The 24,691-nt window shown below is 42.4% G+C and overlaps 1 protein-coding gene across 2 annotated transcripts; it reads left to right on the forward strand.

Moving 5' to 3' along the window:
- Window positions 1-215: 215 nt before the first annotated feature.
- Window positions 216-6,958, forward strand: MAGED1 (MAGE family member D1). 2 transcript variants are annotated; one of them, XM_073227458.1, is made up of 13 exons: window positions 216-385; window positions 917-990; window positions 1,705-2,427; window positions 3,080-3,748; window positions 3,874-3,937; window positions 4,159-4,238; window positions 4,404-4,495; window positions 4,726-4,805; window positions 4,897-4,939; window positions 5,189-5,251; window positions 5,822-5,936; window positions 6,171-6,278; window positions 6,753-6,958. In XM_073227458.1, exons 2-13 carry the CDS (start codon window positions 946-948, stop codon window positions 6,789-6,791), a joined length of 2,121 nt encoding a protein of 706 aa, XP_073083559.1. In that variant the 5' UTR covers window positions 216-385; window positions 917-945; the 3' UTR covers window positions 6,792-6,958. The 2 variants fall into 2 exon arrangements, with proteins under 2 accessions (XP_073083559.1, XP_017524932.1); XM_017669443.3 differs by having other exon boundaries at window positions 221-385; window positions 6,171-6,556.
- The last annotated feature ends 17,733 nt before the right edge of the window (window positions 6,959-24,691 follow it).

Below are 24,691 nucleotides of genomic sequence, written 5' to 3' on the forward strand. Positions count from 1 at the left end.
AGCACAGCTGTTTCGGGGAGGGGATGTAAAGAAAGGGGAGGGGCAGTTTCATACTGTCGGCGTGGTTGGTGGTGGGGTGGTGTGTTGGCAAAGGGGCGGGACTGCCTCCCTGCACATGCGCATCGTGGGCTTCAGCCTGAAGCTTTTGTTGGGGAAGTGGGTGGGACTCTTATTTGGTCGGTGAGTTCTTGCGCAGGCGCATAACTATCTGAGGCGGTGGGTGGTATATTAGGCGAAGAGGCGGGGTCGTCCTAGCTGCCGCGCTGGCATTTTCTCCTGGACAAGGAGAGGGTGCGGCTGCTGAGAGCCGAGCACTGCAATCCCGATCCTCTGAGTCGTGAAGAAGGGAGGCAACGAGGGGGTTGGGGTTGGGGCCTGAGGCAAGGTGAGAATTAGCCCCCAGACAGGGCATTTGCCCCCTGGTGCGGGCCCCCATTTTTCATCCCGCTCCCTTTACCCCGTATTTTGATCCCTCTTCCACTCCCCAAACCCCGTTCACACCCTTCACCCTATCCGCCCTTATTCAGAACCTCTGTTCGCTCTCTGAACCCTTCCCGTCGTTCAAAATCTCCACAGATTTCCCGACCTCGATCTGTACAGTTAAATGATTCCTCCTTATTCCAACCCTCCATTCAATTTCCCAAATGCGAATCCCAACCTAATTTCCCCTGGGTTTAGGACTTTCATGCCGGCTTTCCGAACTCCGATTTGAAGCTTCCTCTCAGAAGCTTCTCGGGTTTCAGAACCTCCTCCAAACGGACACCCATACAGTTTTCCCACTCGGATCCGGCACGTTCCCTCGCCTTCAGCACCTCATCCGCCCGCACAACCAAACCCCAAACATCCCGCCCCCAATTCGGTCCTTCGTGTTTGCTCTATGTATTATAACGGCGAGCTCCTTCCCCACATCCCCCAGGCTCTGCTCTTGCCAGAGGGACAGGAGCCATGTCTCAGAAAATGGACCGTGGTGCGGGCCTCCGCGGCTTCCAGGTGAGATCTCCACTCCCTGACCCCACCGTTTCCTTAGCCGACAGCTCCCCGGGGCCCCTTTGGCCGCCCAAACGCCTGTGTCCGATTTTGCTCTCTTTGTGCCTAGACTCCGTCGTCTTTCAAATTCCCATGGTTTATCGAGGTGGTGGGGGAGGGGCGTCCCTTTCAGCCTCAGTCCCTGCTCAGAGAAAGGGGAGACCCTGTTAGTAGTCAGGGCATTCCGCCCAGAGAATGCGGGTTTGGTAAGGAACCATTTTTTTCCCATAGTCCTGAGGTTTGTAGAGCAGTCTGCCACCCTCCTCCCCCAACCTCCTGCTTCCACACTCCCACTCTTCTGCATTCCCCACCCTCAGCGACACCCCCTAGCCCCGCCCATTCTCCTTAACGAGGCGGCACCCTTGTTCCTCTTTGGTCCTGAGCTCCTACAAACGCTGCACCGCTGTGCTCTAACCTCATTCCTGCATCAGCCCCGCGTTCCATTTGGCAGCCACCCCACTCCTCATTCCAACCCACACCGGCTAGTTTAGCCCTTGATATGTTCTTTTGCCACTCCACCACCCTTTGCCTCCACCTACCCAGTTAGCTAGATCTCTGCCTCAGCCCTCCTCTGCATCAACTGCCTGCCTTCCTGCAACCTCCCCTGCACTGCTCCCCTCACCCTCTTACTCCCACTCCCGTTGCTGAGATTAAATTTGTTTCTCCCTGTATTTGTAGGCTGAGGCCTCTGTAGAAGACAGCACCTTGCTTATGCAGACGCTGATGGAGGCCATCCAGATCTCAGAGGCTCCACCTACCAACCAGGCCACAGCAGCTGCCAGCGGGCCAAATACTAGTCCCCAGAGTTTACAGCCCCCAACAGCCAGTGAGATGGCTGATATTCACATTTTAGCAGCTGCCGCTAAACCTAAGACAGCCTTTAAGGCCCAGAATGCCACCACAAAAGGCCAAAATGGTGCCTGTGATTTCTCTCATGCTCTTAATGCCAAGGAGATGCCCAACACCCCACCTAAGGCAGCCTTTAAGCCCCAGAATGCCACCCCAAAGGGCCCAAATACTGCCTATGATTTTTCCCAGGCAGCAACCACTAGTGAGTTAACTGCCAATAAGTCGGAGATGGCCTTTAAGGTCCAGAATGCCACTACTGAGGTGGGCCCAAATGCCACCTACAATTTCTCTCAGTCTCTCAGTGCCAGTGAGATGGCTAACACACAGCCTAAGCCAGCCTTCAAGGCTTGGAATGACACCACTAAGGCCCCAACAGCTGATAACCAGACCCAGAATATTAACCAGGCCAAGATGGCCACTTCCCAGGCTAACATACAGGCTGACCCGGGTATCCCTGAATCTAGTGGTGCAGCTGCACAGACATCAACAGATGGTTCCCAGGCTCAGAATCTGGAATCCAGGACTATTATTCGGGGCAAGAGGACCCGCAAGGTGAGATCCCTGCTAGTTCCACTTTGCTTTGGGCTCTCTCCTTTCTTCTCTGAGGTTCATTTGTTCTAAACAAAACAAACTATATGTGTATATAACTGTCTGTATTCAGCTAGGTTGTAGTAGATGATAAGATCAATGTGATACCTGCCCTTAGTGACCACAGGCTAATCAGGAGATGAGACATGGACATATAAAATATACAATCTACATGCAATGCAGTTTGCATTTTGATAGTAGCCACCATGTGTTAGGTCTTTGGCTAGGCACATTACATTCTCACAGGTTATCTCACTCATTAAATCTTCAGGGTATTATGAGCTAGGGGTCATAGTCTCAGTTTTACAGAGGACACTAAGTCAGAGAAGTGAAGTGACTTGAGTGACTTGTCCAAGGTAGTACAAGCAGAGCCCATGGTGAACATAGGAAGAAGAGAAGCTTCAGGCCACACCCCTGGGTTGTTTCTGGCCTGGTTCAGAGATGACACTCCTGCCTGGAAGACAGTGAAAGACATGCCCAAGAATCAGGGTGACCATTGGCTAGTGGGTCAGACTGTCACTGCAGGTGAGGGTTTAGGAGGCCTTCCTGGAACAGATAGAGTGAGGACACAGAAACAACTGTTGACCCTGGACCTTCCTTCTCTCTGATGATGCAGATTAATAACTTGAATGTGGAAGAGAACAGCAGTGGAGATCAAAGGCGGGCTCCTCTGGCTGCAGGGACCTGGAGGTCTGCACCGGTTCCAGTTACCACTCAAAACCCACCTGGCGCACCCCCCAATGTGCTTTGGCAGACCCCACTGGCCTGGCAGAACCCATCAGGCTGGCAAAACCAGCCAAACAGGCAGACCTCACCAGCACGTCAGTGCCCCCCAGCTAGGCAGACCCCACACGCCTGGCAAAACCCAGTTGCTTGGCAGAACCCAGTAATCTGGCCAAACCCAGTGATCTGGCAGAACCCAGTGATCTGGCCGAACCCCATTGTCTGGTCTGGTCCACTTGTCTGGCCAAATCCAATGGCCTGGCAGAATCCACCCGGATGGCAGACCCCACCTGGTTGGCAGACCCCAACAGGCTGGCAGGGTCCTCCAGACTGGCAGGGCCCTTCTGACTGGCCTCTGCCCACCGACTGGCCACTGCCACCTGATTGGCCACTTCCCACTGACTGGCCACTCCCACCTGACTGGGTTCCCACCGATTGGCCAGTTCCACCCGACTGGCAGAACCTGCGGCCCTCACCAAACCTGCGTCCCTCTCCTAACTTGCGTGCCTCACAGAACCTGGGTACCACACAGACCCGAGATGTGGCCCTTCTTCAGGAAAGAGTAAGAACTCTACCTCTCCAGTCAATTCTTTCCCTCTTGCTCTATTATTTTGTTCTCTTTCCATCTATAATCCAAGTTTTCTGTAAATATCTTACAACTTTAATGGTTTCCTTTTTCCCTCCCAGGCGAATAAATTGGTCAAGTATCTGATGCTTAAAGATTACACAAAGGTTCCCATTAAGCGCTCAGGTAAGCACCAGTGCCGTTCCCTAGAGTACCATCCTTCCTGTACTCCGTGTTCTGGGGACATCCCTTTGCTTATATCCCTCCCTTTCCATTCCCTCCCTCCATGGCTGATTCTTCCTGTTTCACCCTTGAGGTTCCTGACTTGTCGCCTCAGCAGGGCTGGCAAAGGGGTTGCAGCTCCATGGCTCCTGCTCAGTTCAGGGTCTCCCTCCTCTCTCCTACAGAAATGCTGAGGGATATCATCCGTGAATACACTGATGTTTATCCAGAAATCATTGAACGCGCATGCTTTGTCCTGGAGAAGGTGAGAAGGCAGGACTGAGAGACAGGAATGACGGGGGAAGTCTTGACTTCAGAGATTCATGAGGTTCCTACTGGGAGTTTAGGGCACATCTCCTTGTGAGCAACTGAGTGTAGGTAGCTTATGCTAGATTTTGTACTCTCATAGTCTGTTTTCTTATCCTTGTAGAAATTTGGGATTCAACTGAAGGAAATTGACAAGGAAGAACACCTGTATATTCTCATCAGTACCCCTGAGTCCCTGGCTGGCATACTGGGAACGTAAGATGGGAAAGGAGGTGGAACATTGCCTTTCTCAGTGGTACTTTTATTTGGGGGATTTTTAAATATGTAAGGGTTCAAGATTCAGGGTCATGGGCATAGCAGTCATAGGCAGAGCTGGGGTAGAAGTATCCCCGAGCAAAGGAATACTGGGGAAGCTAGATGAGTAAGCTACGTGGGGTGGCTTATGCAAATGGTGCTGAAAATATATTCTTTTTGTATTCCTTCAGGACCAAAGACACACCCAAACTGGGTCTCCTCTTAGTGATTTTGGGTGTCATCTTCATGAATGGCAACCGTGCCAGTGAAGGTGAGTGGCTGGACCTGTAGCAGAGGGTTGTCTATAGCCTGATTTCCATGCTTATTTTCCATCCCTTGTCTCCCCTTACCTCCCTGTGCAGCTGTCCTCTGGGAGGCACTACGCAAGATGGGACTGCGTCCTGGGTATGACTGGGCTTTCACATCTCTTGCCTGTTTATATCATCGTTTGGTAACAGAGGATGGTCCCAGGACTGCATCAGCCTGGAAGTCTAGGGGGATTGGTTTGGGAGCCCAAGGATGTGACCTGGGTGGATGGGGAAATACTCCTAAACTGTCTGCCTCTTCTTTCATCTCTGACCTCTATGCTGGAAAGATCTTCTCTTTCTTCAGGCAATGTCATAGGCTTCTTTTTTTTTTTTTTTTTACTATCAGGGTGAGACATCCCCTTCTTGGAGATCTGAGGAAACTTCTCACTTATGAGTTTGTAAAGCAAAAGTAAGTGATGCCTAAGGGGTTTTATCTGATCCTTATGAGTTCTGTGTTCTGACTAGCCTCAGAGAGCCCTTTCCATGCTCATTTCTTATACTAGCTATACCTATACCTATACATAAAGAAACACATATGTACTCAGGAGTGTTTATTGAGTTTACCCCTTGTTGGTTTTTCTGCATTATAATTATCTTGAAGCCTGTCCATCATCCCCAAATAGACATTTCTAAGGGTGGGCCTGGCCAAAGCTTTTGCATTGCAGTGTAACCATGGCAGTGGGCTCTGGCTTAGTGACAAGATTACAAGAACCTGGAGCTAAAGCTGTGACAGTGAGATATTCATCCTTTCTGTGACCCTACACAAGCCACCCTGCAGCACTAGGTGACTGCTTAGTGTAGAAGAACTGGCCCAGGAATTCTAGGGCCTGATTATTAGAGGGTAAATAATCTATGTGTAGGAATGAGTCTGGGGGAACTTGCTACATGAAATCTGGGGTGCCAAAATCTAGGATTATTATGCATCGATGGACTGCTGTTCTGCGTGGGTAGAAACAAAGACATTTTTGCTCTTTCTAAGGTACTTGGATTATAGGCGAGTGCCCAACAGCAACCCTCCTGAGTATGAGTTCCTCTGGGGCCTCCGTTCCTACCATGAGACTAGCAAGATGAAAGTGCTGAGATTCATTGCAGAGGTAATAGAGAAACTGCTGCAGACTTTATAGGTCAAGGGGTGAGGTAGGACTGACTGAGCAAGAATGAGATCTTAGGTATCACACACAGTGTAGGTGCCCCATTACTGGTGGTATTTATTGTTACTGTTATTATGTAAACAATATAGCACACATTTGGGCACTAAATGTATGCTAAGGGCTTCATAAGTATTGACTATTACTCTTACAGGTTTTATTTTCTATTCCTCATCTCAGGTTCAGAAGAGAGACCCTCGTGACTGGACTGCGCAGTTCATGGAGGCAGCAGATGAGGCCCTGGATGCTCTAGATGCTGCTGCAGCTGAGGCTGAGGCCCGGGCTGAGGCGAGAACCCGTATGGGGATTGGAGATGAGGCCGTATCTGGGCCCTGGAGCTGGGATGACATTGAATTTGAGCTGCTGACCTGGGATGAGGAAGGAGATTTTGGAGATCCCTGGTCCAGAATTCCATTTACCTTCTGGGCCAGATACCACCAGAATGCCCGCTCCAGATTTCCTCAGACCTTCTCTGGCCCTATTATTGGCTCTGGTGGTACAGCCAGTGCCAACTTTGCTGCCAACTTTGGTGCCATTGGTTTCTTCTGGGTTGAGTGACATGTTGGGTAGGTACATCACTGTGGATTGGGCAGTTAGGGTCATTGGGAATGTATTTTTGTGCACAAGCTGGGAGTCCTAGGAAACCCATGATGGGATGATGAGGGAAATATGGGGAAGTATTTAATATTCAGTATTTAATATTCCTTACTGTTTGATATATGTCATTGATTTTTAAATTTATTTTCTTTCTTATGTTCACAGATATTGCTAATCAGTTGCAATAGTTTTTCCCGTGAGTGAGGCTGAAGCTTCAGATTCCTTCTAAACACAGCTATCTAGAGAGCCACATCCTATTGACTGAAGTGGCATGCAAAATTTATTTGCTGTTCCTTGTCTATTTCTTTTTTTCCCCCTTGTGTGCTGTCAAGTTTTGGTATCAGAAATAAACATTGAAACTGCAAAGTGAATGAGATGGGTTCTTTGTTTCTTCTGTGTTTGGAGAGAGATCAACATGTTTATGTGGGAGACGAAGGGCCTCAGCTCTCGCTTGAGGGGCAGATCAGCTTTCAGGAGGTGGAAATGTGGGTAGGTCTGGCTAATGGATTGGGAGGCAAAGGAGGGACTGACGAACTCGAGTGTTAATGAGGTCCAAAAATTAGTATGCTTTATTTAATAAATATCACTTAAGTGATTCATATGTGATAGATAGGCTGCTAGGTATCCTGGAGTGACAGTGAAAGAGAAAACATAGAGAAGGTGTAGGTGGTCATAGTTGCATTTAAGAAAACAGGTAATAACAAGGTACAGAGAGTGGGTGGTTGAAGGGGAGAAAGAGAACTCTTGGATATGATGTTCCCAGAGCTCCAGGGTGTTGGGTGTACTATCCATGTGGAAAGTGAAGTAAATCCAGGATCAGGGCAGGAGTAGGAGCAGAGAGCAGTATGAACCAGATGCCACAGTCTCCTATGAGGGGGAAGCTCTCATACCCCTAGTAGCCACATTGCCCATAAATGGACGGGCCTACAGACCCCCTTCCTCATCTCTGGAAATGCTGCCCAGGAACCTGTCCCTCTAGAAAGTTCTCACAGTCCCCCACCCCCACAGGACCAGGACCTTATCACAGATAAGGTTACGGACAGCGAAGGAGGACTCTTCTCCCCGCAGAGAGAAGAACCTTTTGTTGCTTAGAGAACAAGAAATGAGAAAATAGGACAAAGCTCCAAGCAGAGTTAGATAGCCTTTTCCATATGACTGAACAGAGAGCTGGCTTGAGCTGCTGAAGTCTGTGGGAAGCAGAACTCTCATGCTAAGGATGAAGTTAGGCCTGAGGCCTTTTTGCAGGGGTTGCTCTAGCCCTGCATCTCTAGGGTGCCTCAGGCCTGGGCTGTGGTTCCTGAATTTCTGGGGGCTGGTATTCTCCCAGTTGGTGCGAAACACGCAAGCTCTGTGGGATTGGGGCAGCCTTTCGGTGGGGCAGGGTACTTTCACCATATGCCAGCTTAGGCCGAGAGCCCCTCACCTACCTCTGGCTTCTCCCGGTGTGTGTTTACGGCCTCCACATTCAGGTAGATGGACTCCACTTTGCAGCCTCAGAAAAGAACAACCCATCCATCCCTAAGCCCCCAGTGTACGTATAGGTCTGCCCTGAGGTGTCATTCTCTCCCCCACCCTCGCCACCCACAACTCCAGCTCCACGCTGTGTGCAGCTTGTGACCGCCATGCAGGGAGGGGAATTAAACCAGCTGTGTGATGTGTGGGGAAAACATCAGGCCTAGGAGGAGCCACGGGGTGCCCTCTCAGCTCTGCCTCTAATAGTCTCAGCCCTCTGAGCCTCAGTTGCTCAACTAGGAATGGGAATGAGAAGAAAAGAGATCTCCTGGTCCTCCAACTCTTGTGGTCTGTGAGACAGTAATCTAATCTACATAATGATGGAGCTTTGTGGATCCTCCAAGCTATGTTAGGTGCTGACATGATACAGGAGTCCTTGGGCCACTGCCTTGGGATGATCAGTTCCGGGTAAAGTTTATTTAGAGGACAGTGTGGTTACAGCAATACCAGAGGTGTGGAAGGTCGCAAGGGAGTTCTGGGAGCCTCAAGAAAGAGGAGGGTGGTATCATTGGGACCTGGGTCGGGCAGAGGACCAATGCCTGTGGAAGCACCCTTAGCTCCATCCCTGTGGCCTGCACCCTACTCTGGACTTCAGTACACTGTCTGCCCTGTTCACACCCCAGAAGGGATTTGATTCTGTTCCTTTTCTGCTCACAAAATTCTGGTGCAATTGGTCAGTTGGTGAAATCTGAATAAGGTATTTAAATTAGATAATAGTATTACATCAATGTCAGTAGTCTGATTTTGATTATTGTACTGTTTTCTGTAACAGAATGCCTTTTTAACTTAACTCTCGAAGTATTTTTGAAATCGTGTGTGTGTGTGTGCGTGTATATAGAAAGTGCAAGAGAGAGACAAGATAAAGCAAATACATTAATAAGTTAACATTGAAGAATCTAAGTTAAGTGTATACAGAAATTCTTATTACTGTTCTTGCAACCTGTTTGCAAGTCTTACATTATATCAGAATGAAAAGTTAAAAATAAAAATTATTTTTATTTTAACAAATATTCACTACAGTTCACTTTTCCAACAATCTACACACAGCTCTTACCATTGCATCCTCCAGGAAAAGGACACTGGGTAACATGATACAGGTAGTCTTCATACAAACAAAAGAGTCCTGGGGGAGGTTCTCTGGGTGAGTAGTTGGATGTCCAATTGGAGGTGAGACTGGTGGTGGTAGGAAGGACAGGGATGCCCTCTAAATTCAGGAACTGGCCCCAACTTTCTCTGTCTTTACCAGAGCACCCAGCTATGAAAGGGCTCAGATGCAGAAGGAGCTGATTTTAATTTTGTTTGGAAGGGAGAGGGGAAACTGAAAGACATAGACAGACTGGACTGGAGGACCCAGTACAAAGGTGACCAGAAGAAGTGTAGGTTGGGGCCAGATTGAAGAAAACCTCAAAGACCAGCTTAGGTAGCTTAGGCTCTTTCCTGGGGCATTACTCAGCTATGCACATTTCTTCACCCAGTTGTTTTACTATCCTTTAATGATACTTGCTTCATTTAATTATTACCATGCTTATTGCCCAGAGATGACTTTCTATTTTTATCACTTGTCCTACTGTTTTAAAAGTTGGGTTTCTACTGTAGAATTTTTCTGCTGTAGAGATGTATTTCCCATTCACATTCATGTAAAAATGTATGTACTTACATATATATATATATATGTCAGTATATAATTGTTGACTCATTATTATTCTGTTCAATGGGTGATAGTCCTTTGCTAAGATTATTTAGAAATGCAAATAGTTACAGATTTGGTCAGTGGGATTCCCTTCAACTTGACTCTTGAGTCTTATTTGCTACATTCCTATCATTTTTGAAGCATTTATTACTTTTTTTACTTTTTGGCACAGCAAGCTATTACAGCCTTATCTTATATGTTTCTCGTCCAAGCCATCATACATTTCACCATGGAATCCTCATTTTTTTTCAGTGAGTTATGGTATTTATAAACCAAGATCTGGCTGCTAAGTGTGCTCACTGCTATTGAGGTATAATTGCTACTAGACTCACTTGGAGAATCAATCTAGATATGTGTGTGTAAGTGTGTGTGTCCACTTCTTAACCTATTTTATATACATATTAAAAGCCATGAGTTCATACTGTTACTTCAGTGTCAGTCCAAGATAGGATTCATTTCAAATGTCTCTCTTTCAATAATTGTAATCGCCTTCTCTGACAGTGAAAACCTGGCTCCCATTTCCTGCTATGTATGTATAATTTATTTACTCAATGTTAGTCCACACAGAAATTAGTTTCAGAAGTTTTTGACACATGCTTCTGGAAGAAAAATCAAATCAACAACAAAAACAATAAACCTCTTAGAGTTCAATATCTAAATTGGTTTTTGTTGTTAGTACTAAGGTATGTAATGCAAATACTTTTCAACAGTCACTTCAGGTATTCTTGCTCCCAGAAATATGAGTAGACATTATTTTTTAAAATTCTTTCCAGGAATAAAACTTTCAGACAGTAACCACCAAACATCATGGGAAAAACTGCAGTGCACCTTAACCCCTACCTCTGCTGAAAGTCAAGAAGAAAGCCTGAGTTTCTACCCTTGTGTGAGTATAAAGAAGCATCCAGGCTGTGCCCCTGCCAGGGAGGTGTCAGAGAAAGGGGAATGGGGAGCCAGGACTTTGATTCTTTCTAGATAGTAACTAGCTCCACCCTCCACCTCAGGTGTCATGAAGATCTTGTGGAGAGAAAGGACCTCCATTCCCATCTAGCAGTAATGAAGAGTAGGAAGGGGAACTTCCTGACTGTGGTGGTAATAAGAGAATACATAGTGGAGAATCAGAAATTTCACTAACTCTAGGGTAAGTAATCCACCCCATACCTGGCAGTGTCAGTGGAGACAATGTGAGGGCCCTGGACTTCTACAGCCATCCAGCAATAATGTATCACTCCTCCATCCCTAGAGGGGTGGTGTCACAGAAGGCCTGCTGGGATCCAGAACTATCACCACCCCTTATCAGTAACAAGGCCGCCATCACACTGTGTCAGTAGAGGCCACATGGGGGCACTTCTGCCTCTCCCATCCAGGGTGGTAGCGGCAGAAGCCTAATGGCAAACCTGAATTCCCAACCTTGCACAGCAGTAACGAGTACTTCTTGCACTCTGGGTATCAAAAGATGCCAAGTGGAAAACCTGTCCTTCCACTCCTACCTAACTGGAATAAGGCAATGCCACCTTCAACTATTGTAGCAATATCAGAGGATGCCTGCTAAAACATAAGATTTAAATAAGGAGTCTCACAAAAAATACCCCAGATTTCCAGATTTCAATATGAAATCACTCATAATAAAAACAGTTTTTAAAACTGATTGGTTGTTTATTTTTATTACATTTTTGTGGCAAAATACATATAACATAAAACTTACTAAAACATTTTTAAGCATACAGTTCAGTGTTATTAAGTACATTGATATTGTGCAACCATCAGCACCATCCATATCCAGAACTCTTTTTATCTTGTGAAACTGAGATTCTGTATTCATTTAATAATAAATCCCTATGACCCAGCCTCTGGTAACCACTTTCCTACTTTCTATTATTATGAGTCAGCATTTTAATTTTGTTTTGCTTTGTAGTATTTGTCTTTCTGTGTTGGCTTATTTCACTTAGCATTAATGTCCTCTAGGTTCATCAGTGATGTCCCAAATGGCAGAATTTACTTGTATATCACATTTTCTTTATCCATTCAGCTGTTGAAGGACAACCTAGGTTATTTCCATGTCTTGAGGCTATTGTGAATAATGCTGTAATGAACACAGTGGTGCAGATATCTTTGAGACAGTGATTGCACTTCCTTCAGATATATACCTAGAAATGAGATTGCTGAATAATATGTTAGTCCTATTTTAAATTTTTTGAGGAAAGTCCATACATTTTCCATAGTGCCAATTTACATTCCCACCACCAGTACACAGGGCTTCCCTTCTCTTCAGTTTTGCCACCTTTTGTCTTTTTGATAATAGCTATTCTAACAGGTGTGAGGTGATATCTCATTGTGGTTTTGATTTCCATTTCCCTGGTGATTAGTGAATTTGAGTATCTCTTCATATACTTCTTGGCTATTTGGAAAAATGTCTTTCCATGTCCTTTGACCAATTTTTAATAAGTTTTTCTTTTTGCTATAGAGTTGTATGAGTTTCTTATGCATCCTGGGCATCAACATCTTATCAGATAGATGGTTGTCAAATATATTCTATTATATACTTTCTCATTTTACTAATTGTTTCTTTTGCTGTGCAGAAGTTTTTTAGTTTCATGCAACCCAACTTTACTTTTTTGCTTTTTCCTTATTATTAAGGAAATGCCACCTTCAACTATTGTAGCAATATCAGAGGATGCCTGCTAAAACGTAAGATTTAAATAAGGAGTCTCACAAAGGCTTCCATATTATTAAGGTATTATTAATACACACTCTTATGAAGGTCTCACATGAAAAAACAATGTGGTTATTACATTCACCTATGTTATCGTTTTTCTCCCATACCCCATTGCAGTCACTGCCCAGCAGTACAGTAAGATACCACAGAGTCACTATTTGTCTTCTCTGTGCTACACTGTCTTCCCCATGATCTCCCCCACACCATGTGTGCCAATCATAATACCCCTCAATCCCCTTCTCCCTCCCTCCCCACCTACACTCCCCCACCACTCCCCCTTGGCAACTGCTAATCCCTTCTTGGAGTCTGTGAGTCTGTTGTTCTTTGTTCCTTCAGTTTTGCTTTGTTGATATAATCCACAAATGAGGGAAATCATTTCGTACTTGTCTTTCTCCGCTGGCTTATTTCACTGAGCATAATATCCTTCAGCTCCATCCATGTTGTTGCAAATGGTAGGATTTGTTTTTTTCTTATGGCTGAATAGTATTCCATTGTGTATATGTACCACATCTTCTTTATCCATTCTTCTCCTTCTGGATACTTAGGTTGCTTCCATATCTTGGCTATGGTAAATAGTGCTGTGATAAACATAGGGGTGAATATGTCTTTTTCAAACTGGGCTCCTACATTCTTAGGGTAAATTCCTAGGAGTGGAATTCCTGGGTCAAATGGTATTTCTATTTTGAGTTTTTTGAGGAGCCTCCATAATGCTTTACACAATGGTTGAACTAATTTCCATTCCCACCAGCAGTGTAGGAGGGTTCCCCTTTATCCATATCCTCGCCAACGTTTGTTGTTGTTTGTCTTTTGAATTGTGGCCATCCTAACTGGTGTGAGGTGATATCTAACTGTGGTTTTAATTTGCATTTCCCTGATAATTAGCAATGTGGAGCATCTTTTAATATGCCTGTGGGCCATCTGAATTTCTTCTTTTGAGAAATGTCTGTTCATATGCTCTGCTCATTTTTCAATGGGGTTATTTGCTTTTTGGGTGTTGAGGCATGAGTTCCTTATATATTTTGGATGTTAACCCTTGTTGGGTCTGTTATTTACAAAGATCTTTTCCCATACTGTAGGATGTCTTTCTTTTCTGTTGATGGTGTCCTTTGCCGTACAGAAGATTTTTAGCATGATGTAGTCCATTTGCTCATTTTTCATTCTGTTTACCTTGCCCAAGGAGATGCGTTCAGGAAAAAGTTGATCATGTTTATATTCAAGAGATTTTTGCCTATGTTTTCTTTATGGTTTCATGACTTACATTCAGGTCTTTGATCCATTTTGAGTTTACTTTTGTGTATGGGGTCAGACAATAATCTGGTTTCATTCTCTTACATGTAGCTGTCCAGTTTTGCCAACACATTGTTGAAGAGGCTGTCATTTCCCCATTGTATGTCCTTAGCTCCTTTATTGTATATTAATTGACCATACATGCTTGGGTTTATATCTGGGCTCTCTAGTCTGTTCCACTGGTCTATGGGTCTGTTCTTGTGCCAGTACCAAATTGTCTTGATTACTGTGGCATTGTAGTAGAGCTTGAAGTCGGGGAGCATAGTCCCCCCAGCTTTATTCTTCCTTTTCAAGATTACTTTGGCTATTCAGGGTCTTTTGTGGTTCCATATGAATTTTAAAATTATTTTCCCTAGTGCGTTGAAGAGTGCTGTTGGTATTTTGATAGGGATTGCATTGAATCTGCAGATTGCTTTAGGCAGGATGGCCATTTTGACAATATTAATTCTTCCTATCCATGAACATAGGATGTGTTTCCATTTATTGGTATCTTCTTTAATTTCTCTTATGAGTGTCTAATAGTTTTCAGAGTATAGGTATTTCACTTCCTTCATTAGGTTTATTCCTAGGTATTTTATTCTTTTGGTGAAATTGTGAATGGAATTGTTTTCCTGATTTCTCTTTCTGCTAGGTCATCATTAGTGTATAGGAAAGCAACAGATTTCTGTGTATTAATTTTGTGTCCTGCAACTTTGCTGAATTCAGATATTAGATATAGTAGTTTTGGAGTGGAGTCTTTAGGGATCTTTAGGTACAATGCCATGTTGCCTGCAAACAGTGACAGTTTAACTTCTTCTTTCCCAATCTAGATGCCTTTTATTCCTCTGTGTTGTCTGATTGCTGTGGCTAGGACCTCCAGAACTATGTTGAATAAAAGTGGGGAGAGTGGGCTTCCTTGTCTTGGTCCCGATCTTAAAGGAAAAGTTTTCAGCTTCTCGCTGTTAAGTATGAACCTGAATGTGGGTTTCTCATATATGGCCTTTATTATGTTGAGGTACTTCCCTCTATACCCATTTTGTTGAGAGTTTTCATCATGAATGGATGTTGAATTGTTTGGAATGATTTTGCAGCATCTATGGAGATGACCTATAGTTGGTGTGGTAGATGATGTTGATGGATTTTTGAATGTTGTACCATCCTTGCATCCCTGAGATGAATCCCACTTGATCATGATGTATGATCCTTTTGATGTACTTTTAATTCAGTTTGCTAATATTTTCTTGAATATGTTTGCATCTATGTTCATCAGGGCTATTGGTCTTTAATTTTCTTTTTTTGTGGTGTCTTTGCTTGGTCTTGGTATTAGAGTGATGCTGGCCTCATAGAATGAGTTTGGACGTATTCCCACCTCTTCTAATTTTTGTCAAACTTTAAGGAGGATGGGTATTAGGTCTTCACTAAACATTTGATAAAATTCAGCAGTGAAGCCATCTAGTCTCGGAGTTTTGTTCTTAGGTAGTTTTTTGATTACCAATTCAATTTTGTTGCTAGTAGTTGGTCTATTCAGATTTTCTATTTCTTTCTGGGTCAGGCTTGGAAGGTTGTATTGTTCAGAAAAGTTGTCTATTTTTTGTAGGTTATCCAGTTTGTTACCATATAACTTTTCATAGTATTCTCTAATAATTCTTTGTATTTCTGTGGTATCTGTAGTGATTTTTCCATTCTCATTTTTGATTCTGTTTATGTGTGTAGACTCCCTTTCTTTCTTGATAAGTCTGGCTAGGGGTTTACATATTTTGTTTATTTTCTTGAAGAATCAGCTCCTGCTTTCATTGATTCTATTGTTTTATTCATCTTGATTTTATTTTTTTCTGCTCTAATCTTTATTATGTCCCTCCTTCTACTGACTTTGGGCCTCATTTGTTCTTCTTTTTCTAGTTTCATTCATTGTGAATTTAACTCTTCAAATGGGATTGTTCTTCTTTCCCGAGATAGGCTTGTATTGCAGTATACTTCCCTCTTTGCACAGTCTTTGCTGCATCCCACAGATTTTGTAGTGTTGAATTACTGCTGTCCTTTGTCTCCATATATTGCTTGATCTCTGTTTTTATTTGGTCATTGATCCATTGGTTATTTAGCAGCATGTTGTTAAGCCTCCATGTGTTTGTGGGATTTTCCATTTTCTCGGTGTAATTTATGTTAGTTTCATACCTTTGAGGTCTGAGAAGTTGGTTGGTATAATTTCAATCTTTTTGAATTTACTGATGCACTTTTTGTGACCTATTTCATGATCTATTCTTAAAAATGTTTCATGTGAACTTGAGAAGAATGTGTATTTTGCTTCTTTTGGGTGGAGAGTTCTTTAGATGTCTGTTAGGTCCATTTGTTCTAATGTGTTGGTCAATGCCTCTGTCTCCTTACTGATTTTCTGTCTGGTTGATCTGTCCTTTGGAGTGAGTGGAGTGTTGAAATCTCCTAGAATGAATGCATTGCATTCTATTTCACCTTTTAATTCTGTTAGTATTTGTTTTACATATGTAGGTGATCTGGTGTTGGGTGCATAGATATTTGTAATGGTTATACCTCTTGTTAGATTGACCCCTTTATCGTCATGTAATGTCCTTCTTTGTTGCTTTTTACTTTCTTTGTTTTGAAGTCTGTTTTGTCTGATACGAGTACTGTGACACCTTCTTTTTTCTCCCTATTAGTTGCATGAAACATATTTTTCCATCCTTTCACTTTTACTCTGTGTATGTCTTTGGGTTTGAAGTGAGTCTCTTGTAAGCAGCATATAGTTGGGTCTTGTTTTTTTTATTCATTCAGTGACTCTATGTCTTTTGATTGGTTTATTCAGTCCATTTCTATTTAGGGTGATTATCGATAGGTATGTACTTATTGCCATTGCCGGCTTTAGATTATTGTTTACCAAAGGTTCAAGGGTAACTTCCTTACTATCTAAGCTAACTTAACTAACTTCATATGCTATTTCAAACACAATCTAAATGTGCTTTTTTCCCTTCTTTTCTTCCCCCTTCATTATTTATATATTAGGTGTAATTTTCTCTACTCTTTGTACATACCTTGACTGACTTTGGAGGTAGTTGATTTAATTTTGCATCTGCATAGTAATTAATTGTTCTACTTTCTTTACTGTGGTTTTATTTCCTCTGGTGACAGCTATTCAGCCTTAGGAACACTTCTATCTATAGTAGTCCCTCCATAATACACTGTAGAGATGGTTTTTGGGAGGTAAATTCTCTCAGCTTTTGCTTATCTGGAAATTGTTTAATCTCTCCTTCAAATTTAAATGCAAATCTTGCCAGATAGAGTATTCTTGGTTGGAGGCCCTTCTTCTTTATTGCATTAAATATATCATGTCACTCCCTTCTGGCCTGTAGGGTTTCTGCTGAGAAGTCTTATGATATCCTAATGGGCTTTTCTTTGTATGTGATATTTTTTCTCTCTCTAACTGCTTTTAACAGTCTATTCTTATCTTTCATCTTTGCCATTTTAATTATTATATGTGTTGGTGTTGTCTTCCTTGGGTCCCTTGTGTTGGGAGATCTGTGCACCTCCATGGCCTGAGAGACTATCTCCTTCCTCAGATTGGGGAAGTTTTCAGTAATTACTTCCTGAAAGACACTTTCTATCCATTTTTCTCTGTCTTCTTCTTCTGGTACCCCTATAATATGAATATTGTTATTTTTGGAATAGTCAAACAGTTCTCTCAGTATTCTTTCATTCCTAGAGATCCTTTTTTCTCTCTGTACTTCAGCTTCTTTATAATTCTCTTCTCTATATTCTATTTCATTTGTCATCTCCTTCAACATATCTTATTTGCTCTTAATACCCTCTATTGTGTTCCTCAATGATTGGATCTCCATCCTAAATTCGTTCCTGAGTTTTCAATACATTTCTGTACCTCCAGGGGCATGTTCATGATTTTTATTTTGAAATATCTTTCCAGAAGATTTATTAGGTCAGTCTCACTAGACCCTTTTTCTGGTGTTCTTGAGATTTTTCTTTGAACCAGGTTCCCTTGGCATTTCATTTTTGTATGTTGCACCCTCTGGTGCTCAGAAGCTCTACTCTCTGGAGCTGTTCAGCCCTTGGAGAGATGTCAGGTCTCAGGGGAGGGGTGCTGCTGCCTCTGGGGAGGAAAGAGCTGTTTCCTGCTTCCCTGCTGCTATGCTTGTCTTCTCTGCCAGAACCAGTGGGCCAAACACAGAGGTGTAAGCCTCTATGCTTTGTGTTTGTAGCTGCTGTAGATGGGGTTTCCCTATGGCTGGCCTGACACCACGGGAGGGTTTCCTGGTTTGTGAGCTGGGTGCAGGCTGGCAAGGAGGAAAGCACAGCAGGCTGTGAATCACAGTGGGGGGCCTTGGAGCTGTGAAGCCAGCCAGGGGAATGGAGTGCCTGAAGATTGTGAAAGTTCCCAACCTGCTAGGCAGGGTGTACCTGGACAATTTTGTTTACCTGTACTTTCTCCTGAGTAGTAAGCTCTGTGCAGTCCTTGCCCCTTTAACAGCCCTCTCACTTTTAGCACATCTCTCAAACTGCCCACCCAGATCAGCCAGATATGGTTCCCTGTTTTCCACAAGTAGGTGGAATCTGTCTCTCCAGGTATTCCACCTGTCTTAGCTTTCCAACCCCACTGATCACCAAAGCACCATGCAATGAAGGTCCCTGCTCCCAGAGCAGATCTCCAGTGCTAGGTGTTCAGCAGTCCCAGGCTTCCATTCCCTCCCCGCTCTATTTCTCTTTCTTTCACTGGTGAGCTGGGGCAGGGGAAGGGCCTGGGTCCCACCAGGTCATGGCTTTGGTACATTACCATATTCTGTTAGGTCTGTTCTTTCCTCCAGGTGTATGCTGTCTGGTGTAGCATTCTTTCCTGTTGCTCTTTCAGGATTTTTGTATTAATTATATTTTCGTATTATATGTGGTTTTAGGGGGAGGTCTCTGTCTCACCTCTCATGTGCCATCTTTAATCTAATCTTTATTTTTTGCTTTTTTGCTTGTACTTTTGTTGTCATAATCCAAAAAATCATTGCCAAGACCAATGTCGAGGAGGTTTTTCAAAGGTTTTGAATCTTACATTTATGCCTTAAATCCCTTTTGAGTAAAATTTTGTGCATTGTATAAGACAGAGGTCCAATTTTATTCTTTTCAAGCCAATGCAGTTTCCCCAACACCACATACTGAAGAGACTATCCTTTCCCAATTGAGTATTCTTGTCTCTGTTATCAAATTTTAGTTGAACATATATGCACGGGTTTATTTCTTGGCTTTGATTCTGTTTCATTGGTCTATGTGTTTGCTTTTCTCCCAGTACCATATGGTTTTGATTACTATAACTTTGTAATAAAGTTTGAAATCTGAAACTGTGTATGATGCCTCCAGCAAAGGAATGTTTATTTTTATTTTTAATTGAAGTGTGGTGATATACAATGTTATATTAGTTTTAGGTGTACAACATAGTGACTCAACAATTCTGTACATTACTGAATGCTCACTGTGATAAGTGTAGTTACCACCTGTCTCTATGCAAAGTTATTACAATATTATCAACTATATTTCCTATGCTGTACTTTGCATCCTCATGATTTATTTAATCTGTACTGGGAGGTTTATACCTCTTAATCCCCTTCACTTATTTTTACTGTTTCCTCACACCCCTCCCCTCTGCCAAACACCAGTTAGTTCTCTTTAATAAATATTAAGTAACTAATACCAGTTAGTTCTCATAAATAAATAGTATTTATGAGTCTCTTTCTGGTTTCTTTTTGTTTGTTTGTTCATTTGCTTTTTTCAGGTGCCAGATATCACTGAAACCATATGGTATTTGTCCTTCTCTGACCCCATTCTTGTTCACTGTGGCTCTTGTTCTAGAGGCCAGGCGAATGTAGTCCCCATAAAGCCTTCTCAAATTTATATCTCCCCAGGAGTTCCCTGCCCACATACTGAGAGTCTTTTCTGTAGTCTGACCACCATAATAAGACTAAAGCAAATGTATTAGTTTGTCATAGAGGATTTCATCCTTTATAGAAGAGCTTAGGTGTTTTGAGCTGGAGAGATCTGTTATTTATTCATTCTAGGATCTTGGTCAAGTTATTTAATTGCTTGAAGCATCAGTTTCCTCATCTGTAAAATGAGCATAGAATGAGTACCTACCTCTTGAGAATTCAGTTTTACAGTATGTGGGAAGTATGGCTGAGGGCTGGCACAGGCTAGCGCTTAATGCACGTCTATTGCCTTTTTTTATTATGGTATCATTAATATACAATCACATGAGCAACACTGTGGTTACTAGATTCCCCCATTATCAAGTGGGGGATTAATAGGATTAATACATAAATCAAGTAAAATAGAAATCAAATGTACAAATACATATGACTTGATTATTTTTCCTACAACTCTTGATGCGTGATCAAAAACAATGATTAGAGCCAAAACAGGTCCTGTGACGTGACCACCCTCACGTGGTTTTGGAATTCCTGAGGAGCATCACACCCTAGGGCTAGACGCAAGGTCAGATAATGATTGGGTGCTGATTTTGTGTTGAACCCCGTACACAGAATTCTTTAGATGTTTAAGTTCACTTGCTCAATAAATATGAGAAGTGCCTTTTCAGCATTACTCTTGCGCTGTGATGCCTTGAGTCCCCTGGCTGGTCCTTTCAGATCTCCAGCATCTCGTCGCACTCCCTCCAAATCTGCGGGCCAGAAGCGGGGGTGGGGGGGGATGGCAAGTGCCGCCCGAACAGGGACCTGAAGCTCAGAGCGGGGAAGCTCCTGAAGATCGTCAATCCGGTAAGACTCCCAGGAAAACATGTGTAGGGACAGGATCGAGACGTCGGGGACACTATAATGGGCCAAAATGAAACTAAAGCAGATAAACTGGAGGATTACTTAAAATTACTCTGTGCCCTCCTAAAAACTTCAGAAGTGAAAATTTCTATAAAGGATTTTGCTCAACTCCACCAATATATTAAAAAACATTGTTACTGGTTGCCCCCACAAGGAACCCTCAGATAAGGTGATTGGAGTAATGTATTAAGAGATTTCAAAAAGGCTCACAGACAGGGAAACATCCCTGTACCTGTTTGGTCATTGTGCAACTTGATTACTCTTGCTTTACAACCCTTAGAAACTCCCCCATCGTCTCAAACTAAGTCTAAAACACAGGAGCATGAGAAAGAATTATTAGAGGAGGTGTTAAAAGTGAGTGTACAATCCTCATCACCACATCCGCCTGATTCCTCTTTATCCTCTTCCTCCTCCAAGACTGACGATAAGGGGTTTTTTGCTTCCTCTCACCGTCAAAGGCCCTTCTCTCCCATTCCTGATGTGTCTGCTTTCGCAGCTGGTATATGGAAGGCCCAGAGAGAAGGTGATTTAGATGCCTATTTGACATCCTTAGTGGCACGGGTGAATATTGTTCCTTTTGGGTCCAATGAGGACCCTGACTTTCCCCAAAGGGGGGTCAGAGCACAGTATGCACCCATTGCTTACAAAATGTTAAAAGATTTTAAACAAGCTATTTCTTCCTATGGTACTAGTTCTCCATATGTTGTGAGTCTTTTGAGGTGGTTGGCAGAACAAGAAAGGATGATTCTTCATGACTGGGATCTATTGACGCATACTTGTCTAGATTCTCCTGATTTTTGCAATTTAAGACATGGTGGTATGAGGAAGCAAAAGCAAAAGCTTTGAGAAATCAGCATGCTAATTCTCCAATTCTCACAACTGCTGAACAACTAGCAGGGCAAGGATATTGGCTGCTGTTAGAAAGAAAAGCAGGGTACGATGATACGGCAGTAACACAAGTACATTTGTGTTGCCTAAAAGCCTGGGAGTAAATGCAAGCAGCTGGAAAGCCTGCCTTACCATTTAGCAAACTTAAACAAAGTATTAGTGAGCCATACGTTGATTTTGTTGTGAAATTACAAGATAATTTGAGAAGGACAGAAGTACATGCAGATTTGAGAGACCTGTTGTTACAAATATTAGCCTATGATAATGCAAACACAGAGTGTCAGTTATTAGACCTTTAAAGGCTGCGGGAGCTAGAATGGAAGATTTTATTAAGGCCTGTGCAGATGTAGGTTCCCCCTACATATCAAGCTAATTGATTAGCAACTGCTATGAAAGTAAAATAAAGATAGAATTTTAAAAAATTGAAATGTTTTGGTTGCAGCAAACAAGGACATATGAAAAAGGACTGTTGGCCTAAAAAGGGGATAAAAGAGCCAAATTTCAAAAATAAACAACCATCTGTTTACCCAAAATGTAAAAAAGGGAGACATTGGGCTAATGAATGTCATTCAAAATTTGATAAAAATGGCAATCCTATCAATGAGCCTCAGCCTTTAAACCTCTAACTGGGCCAGCCTCTGAGGCCCTAGAAAATAATACAGAGAACCCTTTCCCAAATAAAGGACAAAGCATGATTTACAAGCAGCAACTAAAGGAAGTGCTGCTGTAGATCTTGCTTCTTCTCAATCTGTGTACCTGCACCCATCTCAAGGAATTCAACTACTTAGTTCAGGAATCTTCGGCCTTTTACCAGATAATTCTGTGGGATTACCTTTAAGCCACAGTAGTTGGACACTAAAAAGGTTAATATAAGACCTGGGGTTATTGATCAAGACTATATGAGTGAAATTAAAATAATAGTATCCTCTGAAAAAGAATTACATATACACCAAGGAGAAAGAATCGCTCAGTTACTTTTGCTTCCTTATCTTCCACCCTCAATAACACCTCATGAGAGAGGATATGGTGGATTTGGAAGTACAAATAAACAAATATGGCTTAATACAAAAATCACATCTGATAGACCCCAATGCAAGGTCTGGATTCAAGGCAAGTCTTTTACAGGATTGTTAGACACAGGGGCTGATGTGTCTGTAATTGCTCTCAAACATTGGCCAAAAAATTGGCCCAAACAAGAAAAGCACATTTAAGTTTCAGGCATCGGTACGGCCTCTCAAGTATGGCAAAGCTCAGCTACCTTACGTTGTTTAGGCCCTGAGAAACAATTAGCCTTATTAAAACCTTTAATTGTTGATGTAGCAATTAATCTCTGGGGACGAGACTTAATGCAACAATGGCAATCTACACTGTCTTTTGATGAACCTTCACCTGTTTAATCTTTTTCTTAGGGGTTATTGATACACACTGCCAGCTCCTATACCACTACAGTGGACCACCCAAATACCTGTTTGGGTGGATCAATGACCCCTCAATAAAGAAAAACTGGCAGCCTTACACACATTAGTTCAAGAGCAGCTTCAGGTGAACAGATTAGAATTCACCACAAGCCCCTGGAATTCCCCTGTATTTGTTATAAAAAAGAAGTCCAGAAACTAGAGACTTTTACATGACTTAAGACAAATTAATGCAGTTCTTAAACCTATGGGACCTTTACAACAAGGCCTCCCTTCTCCAGCTATGATTCTGAAAGACTGGGACATGGCTATCATTGATCTTAAAGATTGTTTTTTTACAATTCCTTTAGCTGTGGCAGGTAGGGAAAAGTTTGCTTTTACTGTACCCTCCTTAAATTTACAAGTTTCTCCAGAAAGAGTCCAGTGGAAAGTACTTCCTTAAGGAATGTAGCCCTACAATTTGTCAAAATTATATGCACAGGGCTGTTCAGCCTATACATAAGAAATGGCCCTCAGCTTTATATCATTCATTATATGGATGATATTCTTATAGCCCTATCTAAATTCCTGTCTCTTACTACTATTCTCAATGAGACTGAAATTGAATTAAAACAATGGGATTTACAAAAAGCCCCCAATAAAATACAAATACAATACCCAATGAATTACTTGGGGAACAAAATTCAAGAAAACTCAATACTTCCTCAGAAAATTCGGATAAGGAGAGATCACCTCAGAACTTTAAGTGATTTCCAAAAGCTGTTGGGAGATATCAATTGGATCTGACTGTTATTAGGTATTCCTACTTATAAACTTCAATATCTTTTTAATACTCTAAAAGGACCCTTAGATCTTAATAGCCCAAGAGACTTAACCTCGAAAGCTGAGGAAGAGCTTAAGTGGGTAGAACAACACATTCAAAAGGCTCAATTATCAAAAGTAGATTTGCGCAAACCCTTACTTTTATTAATCTACTTTACACCCCACTCTCCCACAGGATTACTGTCAATATGACAGTTGACTAGAATGGATATTTTTACAGTATCAAACTAAACTCTCATTACAGCCTTACATCGACAGAGTAGCCCCCTTATCTTCAAAGGATGACAGACGTTAAGACAGATGATTGGTCAAGATCCTCACACCATTATTATTCTGTTGTCTTAACAAAATGTTATACAAGTATTTCAAGAAAATACTCATTGGCAAATTGCACTCTCTGACTTTTTGGAAAACATTGACTGTCATTATCCTAAGAATAAATTATTTCCCCTTTTTCAGCGCCATCAATGGATCCTTCCTCAGAAAACTTCTCTCAATCCACTATTAAATACTGTTATTTGTTTTACAGATGGCACAAAATCTTTTAAGGCAGCCTATACAACTTGTCCTGGTTTATCGAAGACTTTTCAAATGTCTTTTACTTCAGTACAACAAAATGAATTATATACTGTATTGCAAGCTTTACAGGATTTCCCAGGTCCTCTCAATATTGTTATTGACTCTGCTTATACTGCCTTTTCTGTTCCTCTTTTAGAAACTGAGACGTTGGGCATTGTACAATCCCCTATTAACACTTTATTTTCTCAGTTACAGGTATGTATCCATCAGCGTCTACACCCCTTCTTTATTACTCATATAAGATCACACTCTAGTCTACCAGGTTCTTTATCATACTGTAATGATAAAGTGGACAAGCTTGCTTCCTAAATTAGTCCTTTGTTAGTCTCTCTCTTCCTCTGACCTGTAGATAAGGGAGGAGACACAATGAGATATCGAAGACCTGAAAGGAC

The sequence above is a fragment of the Manis javanica genome, chromosome X (assembly GCF_040802235.1).
Source record: "Manis javanica isolate MJ-LG chromosome X, MJ_LKY, whole genome shotgun sequence".
In the NCBI taxonomy this organism is placed as follows: domain Eukaryota; kingdom Metazoa; phylum Chordata; class Mammalia; order Pholidota; family Manidae; genus Manis; species Manis javanica.